This window comes from Poecilia reticulata, linkage group LG5, assembly GCF_000633615.1.
Source record: "Poecilia reticulata strain Guanapo linkage group LG5, Guppy_female_1.0+MT, whole genome shotgun sequence".
NCBI classification, from domain to species: Eukaryota; Metazoa; Chordata; class Actinopteri; order Cyprinodontiformes; family Poeciliidae; genus Poecilia; species Poecilia reticulata.
The window spans coordinates 6,724,150-6,735,478 of record NC_024335.1 but is presented as its reverse complement, the minus strand read 5'-3'; the positions used below and the strand labels follow the sequence as shown (position 1 = coordinate 6,735,478).

The 11,329-nt window shown below is 38.9% G+C and overlaps 1 protein-coding gene across 5 annotated transcripts in view; it reads right to left on the bottom strand.

The window, feature by feature from the left end:
- kcnab2a (potassium voltage-gated channel subfamily A regulatory beta subunit 2a) overlaps window positions 1-11,329 on the bottom strand; it is a 92,123-nt gene that overhangs the window by 12,347 nt on the left and 68,447 nt on the right. For all 5 annotated transcript variants that reach the window (XM_008408570.2, XM_008408573.2, XM_008408571.2 and 2 more), the window contains 7 exons: window positions 8,610-8,653; window positions 7,374-7,411; window positions 7,033-7,112; window positions 1,729-1,773; window positions 1,193-1,237; window positions 333-376; window positions 52-138 (listed from right to left, as the gene is read on the bottom strand). In XM_008408570.2, coding sequence (XP_008406792.1) covers window positions 52-138; window positions 333-376; window positions 1,193-1,237; window positions 1,729-1,773; window positions 7,033-7,112; window positions 7,374-7,411; window positions 8,610-8,653 — 383 coding nt within the window. The remainder of the gene's footprint in view (window positions 1-51; window positions 139-332; window positions 377-1,192; window positions 1,238-1,728; window positions 1,774-7,032; window positions 7,113-7,373; window positions 7,412-8,609; window positions 8,654-11,329) is intronic.

Here is an 11,329-nt window from a genome sequence, read left to right as displayed (position 1 = left end):
ATATATAAACCCAAAATAAAGTGATAAATACAACGAGACAAACAGAATTACCTTCCATAGGCGTGTTGGGGTCGGGTCTGTTGGCGAAAACCACATCCACGTAGTCTAGCTGCAGTCTTTCTAAAGAAGCTTTTAGACCTGAAAATAAACCCCACAGTAAGTCTCTGCTCCCACATCTACAATGTTCGAGTGCATGAGCAATAACAGGGAGGATATTCTCAGCTTAACTCGGTTATTGTTCCAAATGCAGCTTTGATTCCCTCAACCTGAAGCTGCTAATTAGGAAGTTATTCATCATTTTTAATCCAGTGACACGCTGCAACGATGCTTACCTTCTATAATGTGTTTTCGAGATAAACCTCTTTCAGTCTCGGCTCTGTAAAAAACACAAGCAGAAAAACTTTTTATCATTAAAAGTTATTGGGCATTTCTGCCGCTTGCTGCCTGCTGGTTAACCCAGAAAAGCTACCGGTTCAACTCCTGAGACGTTTAGAAGAAATAATTAACCAGTGAGCATGCGCTAGTTACGCTTGTGTTACCTCATAGGGAGCAAAATGGAGAAAAATGTTAAGTATTCTGTGCAGTAAGAACTTTTCAGCTTGAAGCTGCATCGCAATAAATCAGAATAATATTGAAAAGTTGTCTCTCGAAAAGGATCCAACAGCTGTGTACTCTGCAGTGTTTTAAGTCATTTTTAGGTCAAAACATGACCATCATATAACAATTCTGTATTAGAAATACTTTTTTTTAAATATTAGGCAACACACTATTTTTCTTAGAAACTCAATATATCACTGGGTGTAATAAATACCTTTTGAGTTTCCCTTTTTAAATTGACTTACTTAATCAACATACTTTTCAGTGACATTCAACAAATCAATTTTTTTTCAGATATTATCACAACTGCAAGGAATCAAGATTCAGTATTCTATTATTTTCTTTATGTTTTAAATAAAGCCAACCGGATCCTTCTTGTTTTTCTTGACATTATCGTACAGCGAGAATCTCCTGGTGCTGACAGAACATCATTTGATCCCTTGTGAAATATGAGAGATGTTTTCAGCTTTACTGAAAAGAACCTGACAACAGATGACACATGATCCCATTACCACAGGGGGCATCGGCACTGGGTGAGTCAGGAGAAATTACACAGGGGGATAGTTTTTCACTCGGCATCCAGATAAAAACTTACTTTCCGCCCCAGAAGATCTTCGTTGTTATCACCAGACTGGAGCGTCTAAAGATGGAGAATGACAGCACATCTGTTAGACCAGCTGCCACACCGACTCGCTGAGAACAGAAAGACGGTAACTAACACAGAGGAGGAATGTGTTTAACCCACACAAGACACAGGTCTTCTATTGCAGCATACGCTATAATAGATGGCTCAGACACATCCTTAAGAGAATAATGCGTTGGTACTTTATTACTATTATTTGCCGCACTGACGTGTGCGGGAGTAGACCTCGATCTCACACAACCTGCAAACGCTAATCCCAGATCGACAAGAAGTTAATCCATTATTCAGCCTCATTGAGGAGGAGCACTCGAGTCACGGCCCGTGTTAATCTTGTGTTTTGTGGACTGAGACCTTGCTGTTCCGGATCACAACACACACATTACACAACCTCCTATTATGTCAGAGAAAAGAGATGATACAAGATATGCCGGCGGGCTGCGGCGGAAATAAAAAAAAACACCAGAGTCAATTAAAGGTGTGCCTCCTACCTCCATCCTTTCTTCTTTATGATGTTCCCGAGAACCACCTCTGCCCTGCGAAGCGGACAGAGACAAGCAGATTAGATAAAAGATAATGCTACGATGATGGGAGCGTTAAGGTTGGATCTCTGGATTAAAAAGGAAGCAGTCTGGCTCTGAGTGCACACGATAAGAGGGGAGGCTTTGGTTCTAAGGAACACCTGTTTAGGATTTGATGGTGTGAATCAGCAGGCAGGTCAGAGTCGGCGAGGCCGGAGCCACCGCTATGTGGCTCATTAGCAGCTGAAGGGGTGCTAATGAGCGACATTATGATCAACACGGGGCTCATTAGGGCCGGGCAGAGCGCTCGCTGGGATGTCTCTGCGGTCCTCTCGCTCTGACAAACAATGAGACGCCACCTGGCTGCTCCGTTTGATGCAAAAAAGACTTTTGGACACTGAGGTGAACAGAGACAACGGAGGTTGGAAGCAGTGTCAAACACCCAGAGCAGAGAGACGCTCTGACAGGCGGTCAAGGCAAAAGTTTAGACGAGCTTCAACAGAAAAATGAGATCAGCACCAGGTTTGATCAGTTCTGCTTCATGACGATGGATACATACAGACAGAAAGCTGCATTTCTGCGCGTTTTTTTTTTTTAAAGGTTGCAAAAATGGGCCAGAATACTATGATCCCTGCTTCTCTAGTTATAGCACAGAAGGTAAAGAGCTAAACAGGAGATAAAAGTGATCAACGTCCTGCAAAACAGTGACTACATGTGAATGAAAACTGCCTCAGAGCTGGATTATATCTGCTTCTTATCGAAGCAGCTGCCTGTGGCTCCAATAAAAGTGTGTCGTGCAATCAGAAAGTTGTGGGTTCGATCCTGCCTTCCATCCTGACCACATGTCAGTATGCATGTCAGCCTCCTCTTGGGCGATGCATCCAACCCCAAGTTGCTCACCTATCAGCAGTTTGGTATAAATGTGATTCCTGCATAGCGATTGCAGAATGGTGTGTACTGCCGCCAGAGGTTGGAATAAATGCTAAGCGGTCCCTGTCCATTTTTCTTTTTTACATTACTGATCATTTATAAAGTCTAAATATCAACAGGATTGTAAAATATAAAGCCTTCATAAGGGAAAAAAAAACAACATAATATGACCGGTGGACATTCACTGAACAACATTTATATGAAATAAGAAAGTTAATTTTATGAGCTTTGGCAGATACAAACCCAATTCATATTTAGGCTTCATGTAAATATTAAAGTGGTAAAGTTTACAAAGCAAACATCAGTTTTACAACAGTTTACATCAATTTAACCAATTGAAAAGCAGTATCTAAAAACCTCCAGGCGTTAGTTACTCTGTCCATCAGTGTTTGGGGTCTAATTACCCAGCCCAGGGTTTATTGTTCTACTTCTATGAAGCAGCTGATTTTATTGATACTATTTAAAGGATTTTACCCATATGGAGAAGTTTATGCTTTAAACTTCCCAGATACTTTGAATCGAACATTTAAATCGTGACAATAGCATGGCAGGATGAAAACGACACATTCTAAATACATGTGGCTTTCTTCATCAGTCAACATTGTAATAAACGTTGTAAGTTGAACTCTGCTTCTCTTTTGTTTGCCTGAGTGGTTTTCTTTCTATCGTTCCCGTGCTTGAGTGCTTTTTATTATTCAAACAATTACTTGTTTGTTGGTTACTTATTTAAGATATAAAACATTTAAAACATTCTCCTGCCTGCTCCAGTGGTTATGCCATATTCTCCCGGCGCATCCAAACATCATCAACCCGACCTCTGCTTTAGCTGTGCTGCTGCTACACATCCAGCCTGCTGGACCCACATATTTTCAGAAAAAACCCCCAAAAAAACAGAAATCCTGCCTGTGTGAGCTTACAGTAACAGTGCGTGTCTCCCACGCGTACCTGGAGGGCTGCCCTAGTGTAAAGTGAGTGATTTGAGCACCCAAACATAAGGTGCAGTTTGCTTTGAGCATGCTGGCTTTCTACAACCGGTCGTTAATTTGTTTTTTTTTATGCTGCAGAACCGATGCTGTGACTGATAGAGGGAGCCGTGATATAACGCTGCGTGTTTCATGGATGAATAAGACTGTATTGCTTTGAGATTTCCCCATAATTGTGCAGCCGATTTGTCACCCATTTTGCACGTCAGCCATCTTCGGTGCATTCAGCAGGAAAGAAGCAATAAAAGAGAATGCTGCTCTGAACATTTCTTTCAGACTTTTAAATACTCAGACCATGTGTGTGTTTGCAGATAACTGCAGCAACAATGTTTAGTTGCGCATGTTTATCTTATTTTTCTTTCTTCTTTTGAAAAAGAGGGGCCTTTGCATTGGTACAGAAAAGCTAGTCAGTTATGCCAATAAACAAATAAATACAAGAACTCATCCAGCTTTATCATAAACAAATACATTCCAAATTGTGGTTTTAAAGTGATAAAATGTAAAAAATAAAATAAAATAAAAATACATCGGCACTGCAGATATCCACGTGATGTGATTTTTGTTTTCTGAAGCTACAATAAGCAGCTAGTCTGCACATGCTACAGTACAGTATCAACATTAAAGCAGCTGACTCTGCAGCCAACTCATCCTCCGGCTTCACATGAAAGCCTTTTCCACACTCATGTGCAAAGTGTGTTCAACTCTTACGCGCGCGCGTGCGTGCGTGTTTGTGTGTGTGCGTGTGTGTGTGCGTCATGTAAGCTCCTCTGTGCTGTCAGGATTAACACCTGTGCAACAAATACTGAGCTGCTGTCACACAAACACTCTCACATGCCAGATTTGTCTCCGTGTTTAAACTGCAGGTTGTTTTACAGATCAAAGACAGAGGAGGGACTGCGGCTGTGTCAAAGATCAACTTTGTGCTCGTTTTCCTGGTTCTGACATAAAACAACACGGAGAGGTGACGTGCATCAGCCGCAAAGGATTTAGGGAAAAAAGGGATTGACGTTTCAATGGTTGTCCTTATTTCTAATCCTAAATATTCTGCTGATGCATCTTTCAAAAACGGAGCAGATCGCAACAAATATTCTCAGGGGATTAAAAACGGACATGCTGCAGTTAATCAGATGTGCTGTTTGCCAAGGATAATCCCTTAGATTATTTCAAAGCCTCCGAGTCACTACAAAGACAAATTAATCCATAATGGAATGCAAAACATATCAGACCTGAGGCGGAGAGAGGCAAGAGGGGTTAAAACATCATCACCGCTCGCTCGTCTTCTAAACCAAGAATTATTTTTATTTCAAATAGAGACCCATTAATGGGTTCTGGAGGCTAAACAAGTGTATTTAACACAAAAAATATTTGAAAAATATTTTAAAGCTGGTAAGAAAAGCAGTTAGTGGCGCTAACTGCTAACTCAATATTCAATGAGAGGGTGAACTAAATAATTAAGATGCAGTAAAACATCCAAAAAAACAAACATAATGTGACTGAAATAGAGCAGTTATGTTTTATTAAATACGTTCGGAGTCTTTTTGCTTGTTAGAATTTTTAATCTCTCTGCTGATGGTAAAGTTTTTAACCATGCGATTTACACGAGCTGCACTTTTTGGGAATTTCTGCCGTCTGAGTGAAAAAAAGCTGAACATAACAGAAGAGAGATGAGTTGAGTTGAGCATCCAGCCTTGAATGCATGAAGACGGGTCATTAAGGGTGCGCTGACATCCTATTGGCTGGAGCTTGACATGCTGCTATGACATACATAAGGCCAGACTACTTCACATAAACCTGTACTTGTCCTTTGACACCAACATAATGATTGGCTTGGCTGTTCTAAACAAGGTGAAAATGTACCAGAGACAAAAGGCTCATGGTACGTCTGGAAAAGCTGCAGAGATGAACAGCTCAGGTGGGGTAACATTTTGACAGGACGGTTATTGCACCAATCTGGCCTGGCTATGGGAGAGTGGCAAAATCACTGTTAAAAGAAAGTCACAACAGGTAGTTTTAGCCTCAGGCCATGTAGGGGACAGCAAACATGTGGAAGGAGGTGCAGGAGGAATGAGCAAAAATATACCAAACGGCACCTGGCAGCTGTGATTGCAGCAAACGGTGGCTGCAGCGAATGCTGACGTAGGACTGAATACAGTTGTACACACAGATCTGCAATTACTCATTTTGAAAATATCCTTACACTTCACAATTACGCACTGCTTTTTAACACACAAGAATAGATTGAAGTTAGTGATTCAACAGCTTTAAATGATCTATTTCCAGCTTTGAAAATAATCCAGCATAGAGACCCTAATGTGAGCAATTTAGCTAGGATTTTTAATCCAAAATCAGGTTAAAAGTATTTATGTATACAAGGCTATATCATGATTTTATTTCTGGACAATATGGACAATTTATGAATAAATTGAATGAATTTATAAATGAAAGTGCAGCCAGTGGTTCTTATCATCTGAGGTGACAGCTCAGATGATAAGAACCACTTATCTGAAAATCCATCTGAAAAAAGGATTTTCCCCTTTTTTTCCCTTCTGGCAGTGAAAATAAAACCTGCACATTAACAAACAGGTCACATTGTTCTTTTAAAAAAAGACCAAGAGCTCCAAAAAGATTGAGATTTTGTAAAATTGCTGGGTTTCATTGCAGACAAAAATGTATTAAGGTTTGAAGGTCAGAGAACTAGAGGCTAATGGAGCTATGTCTAATGTCTGTTTCTGTTCTTCCAAAAGCGCAGTTCCAATTTTCTTTCTTGATTGCCATAAAAAAGAACATTTTGTCCTTCAACAGACTTTTCTTAAATAAAAAAAATCTCACCAGTTTTTTCAAAGCCCAACTGAAGTGAAAGCAGAGTATTTTTTAAAACCCTAAAAAGTTTAAAAACTACTTCTCTTCAATGATTACAGCTTGCAAAATTGCACCTGTTCTCGTTTTTCTTTCCCGGTTCATTTTTATGATAAAATACTTTGCACATTTGTTTAACTAAAAAGCCTGGCAGGAACATCTAATCATAACTGATTACTTGAGAAGCAAGCCCAGATGTATTTTAGGTGTGAACCAGTCGCTCTGACCTGTAATCAGAGCATGTTTTTAGCAGGAGGCATGAACAGAATATTTATGAACTGCAGAGAGGGAGACAGAATGTGTTCATGCAATGATAAGGAATGTTTATTATTACTGCAGCACAAATTAAGTGTATCATTTCTTCATGACTGCACACCACTTCATGACTCACACCTGACGTGAACAGTGAGCCAGTAAAGTATCTGTACTTTGAGGATTCACAACCTTTCAGCGACTAGAAGCTTGGCAATGTTTGCCGTCACAGCGATACAGGATATATACTCACTTCCCAGCAGCGTAGACCTCCGCTGTGTCAAACAGATTGATGCCGTTTTCATAGGCCAGAGTCATCAGCTGCTCTGCCATCTGTTGATGAAACAAGGGGTAAGAAACAGACTGGGGGGGCACGATGATCTGATGTGCAACATTACAGCTTCTTAATTATTCATCTGCCTTCCCAAGACTAAAGATGGCTACAGTGTCATTTGATAAGGTGAATTATTTGGCTGTCGGCARCGGATTTACAGTAAGAAGGAGGTAAAACTGGGTTTGCTGAGCATTCTGGGAAAGCAAACTTCACTGTGAATGTTTTTAAGCTCAAGCTTTGACGGATCCATCTGCTCTCACCTCATCTGTTATCTGTCCACCGAATGTCACCCATGTTCCTGCGGAGGGTGACAAGGAGGCAGGGCCACGTCATGAACACACACTAATGAATAGGTAAGAAGTGACGGCATATATTCTAAACATATGAACATATTCTACAAGAAACAAGTTCAAACCCCAAAAMGTTTCTGAGGTGGCAATAAAACCGATAAGACTTTTTAAAGTAGTTCCAGTAATTCAGGTTTTGTTATATACAATCATCATGCACAGAGAGATATGCTGAAAACATKTATTTATTTAGTATTTTTAATACAGAAATGTTTTGTTCTAACCAAGTAAGGGTCTAACTCTAATCTTGCTGACTTAACAGTCGACCAGAAGACAGTCGACTAGCCCCTTTCATCTGAAAGGTAAAGCCAGAAAAGTTCAAATCTGCTGGTTCATACAGGTAGCCAAGGATATTAGAGGAAAATTCAGTGGAAGGACAAGCTCTGTTCAAAAAAGTGCATTAGAAGCAGGAAAAAAAATGCAACCTTGAATTAATTGTGTGTTGATTGTGTGTTACAGTATGTGCAGATGGAGTCGGTGCTTCCTGCTATGGATACTGTTGCAATACTCATAAATAATTAATGCTTATGGAAACTGTCACGATTCTTGTGTTGAGCCATTCGTGAACAACACAAAATGTCAAAGGAATTACATTTCTTCTTTTAGCAACCTGGGCTCCATTAATATCTCTGTAATGCCACAGGCTTTGTGCCTCAATGTTACAGTAATTCATAGAACAGAGAATGAGGGTGTTATGCAGATGGATGCTAATATTTCTCTTGAAATCTTTTTTTTTTTTCTTCTTAAATTGGTTTTATGTAATATGTAAATTTTCGGAGAAGCCCTTTGGATTTTTAATTTTTKTTTAGCTGTGAGAGACAATCACACCAAATATAGATGGTTTTTACGTAAGTCTGTGCATAATGACTCTACATAATATGTGCATTTCAATTCTTGAATTGAGTTAATGATATGAATAAACTTTTTGAGGAATTTTTTTGTCATTGCAATGCATGTGCTAAAATAGCACATAATGTAAAATGTCATCCTAAAAATGTACAAGGTTTGAGCAAATTATTCACTTTCTGAAGTAGCAGTGGTGCCTTCTTTTTTTTTTTAAAGGTAATGTAAAAATAAAGCAGAAAGGTTATTTGCTTTGCACATAAATTCATCATGTGTGCTGCTTTCCAGATTGTGTCATGAACTCACCTAATCCAAGGCAGGAGACCCGCAGGCCAGACTTTCCAAGGTTTCTGTCAAAACAGAGAAATAAATTAACATTAATGTCGAGCTGAGGTGGCAGTGATTTATGAAGGTTTTGTGCTGGAAAGGCAGTTTCAGAGCACGTAAATCTTTTTTTGTTTGTTTGTTTGTTCACAGTGACTGGGTAGTACATACTGTAGGTAAGCAAGTACGGCAAAAAAAATAAATTTTCCTATATGCCTCTGCAGTCATTGGTTTTTATTGCAGAAGTTGAAAAAAAACAAAACAAAAAAAACAACAAAAAAAAAAAAACAGAACGCTATATGGATTTGGAATGAGCGTGCATCTTCTGCAGCACTGACAAATGGATGAGGAAAAAGGCAATGTGCGAATCATCACTGACGATGCGTGCGTATGTGTGTCGCTGTGTGAAATGTCAAGGAAAATCAGAGGGGGGGGGATGGCTCTTAAGCAGGCCCACCAAGACATCCAGAGAAATGTCTCTCAGCCTCCCTGTGACTAAAATCCCCTTCAGCAATGAGCAACTTTGACTGCTCCAAACAACTTGCTTCTGAAAGCCGCTGTATCTGAGCCAATCAAAGCCCGGACCAACCCTTCTGGTGACATTCACAGCTTGGATTCTTGCAAGCCTTTAAAGATCCCTCTGATGTCTTTTGCTCCCTGTTAACATGCAGGATGTTAGAGTTATGACAGAGCAGAAGCAAACTCTCTTTTAAACTGAYTTAGAAAGGACTCAAACTCTATCCACATCTGATATAGGAAAAAAAAAAAAAAGATCCCAAAGGTGTTGAGAATAAAATATGAAGTTTATTACTCTTGCTTAACAGTGAATAAGTGAATAAATAGATAAATAAATAAATAAATGAAAAAATGTGCCATGAGGGATGATGTAACATGTGCAGGAGTGAAAGTTGGTATGTGGGATGATAACTAAAATAATCTGTTCAAGGCTGGTTGTATATCGCAGAGTAGAGAGGGAGACAGAAGTGTGAGCATGTGAATCAGTGCAGATGTTTGGGTTGGAGGATGCTGAACCGTTACTCTGGTTTCATTTCAAAATCTCAACAGCGTCACAACAAGAGGCTTTGAATTCAGGCTGCAAATAAACCAAAACTAGGAAAGAAAATGTTAAAGATTCTACCTTTACTGTCACTTTCCAACGCAACCACTGAAGTGATGACTGGACAAGTACAGAAAAAAATTAAAAGGAGAGTAGTGAAAGTTTTAAGATATCTTTTATCTGTGGCCGAAACTACTGATGGAGATTGGCTGATCTCCATCAGTAGTTTGGCAAACACCTGCCCTCTCATACTTTAAAAGTTTCTTTGAACAATAAACCAGTGTTGTTACATTCATGGTCTGGTAACAGTGTGCTAAACGGAAACCACCCCAACATGTGCATGTCATGGTGCGGCACCGTCCCTTGTTTTGCATGACATGACGACACTTTCTGCATTAGGCTGCCTCCCCATCTCCAACATGGCAGGTCAATAACTGGTTAAACCAGGTCCACAATCTAAACATTTTGTGAATATAAAAGTGTTGAAGTTACAAAGTGCTTACAATAGTGAAAARCAGTTATTTCTTCACTCAGAGCACAAGAAATACATGTCTGTGAATAAATGTATGTATTGGTTACAGTATTTTGAGATTGTAAATATTAGCATTTACATTATGATTGTTATAATAAGCTTTTATTACACATAAATATATATTTATCAGTAACATATGTAATTTTATAAATTTTACTGTAGCATTAWCCAATCATGGTAGACTACACATGCATGTTTACTTGAAAACATCCCATATTTTGCATCGTCTCTGCTACTGTTTGCAACACCATATGAGAACATTCAGGGAGGTGCTCTGTATTTTTTGTACTAATCCTAAATTATGAAACCAAGAATCACATTCCTAGTAATAAAATTAATTAATATTCTTGAGTATGAATGCACGTTCACCATAAATATTACGGCACATAAAAGTTTGAGAAAGCTTCAAAATAAAAAATCTTTCAATGAGAGGCCAAAGAGAARAATGTTGCGGTGGCAGCAGAGCTCTTCCSGAACTTCKTGAAGGCTTCTATACTTTTTGTCTCTAATTTGAATGTTTGTAAACATTTTAGTCACTAAAATAATGGCATGGGAGCTAATACATAGCATCACAAMTATTAAGGTACTATGAGTAAAGTAATTTACAGATGGTGAGCTGCGAGTGGCATGTCTGCTGAGTAGCTGGCATGAGGAGGATGGATTCCTCAGCAGAAASCCAGACAMATTAACTCATGTCTTATACTTGGGTCACTGTATGCAGAGTAGAACAAGAAAAATGAATAATATTCTGCACAATAAGCACATTTTCTAATATTTGGAAGGTAYATCCTATATTTTTTGTTGAATCTAAGCATCAAATCAAAATACATAAATGACAGTTTTAAGAGTTATAAACRGAACCATGAATGTGTTGGATTAATTTATGATAAGAACAAATATAAAAATACAAACTATTAGTTTTACAACTYGTGATATATTTTTATACGTTTTGAGAATCGGACTCCGGCACATTCACTCKGCAAACATCAATAAGCAGCTTTATGCAAGTAAGATTTGTTTTGCTATTCCCTTATTTCCAGTTGAATTCAAAACTACCACTCCAATGTAACATCATGGAACCCTTCACATAAACACATTTGCATGACACAAAAT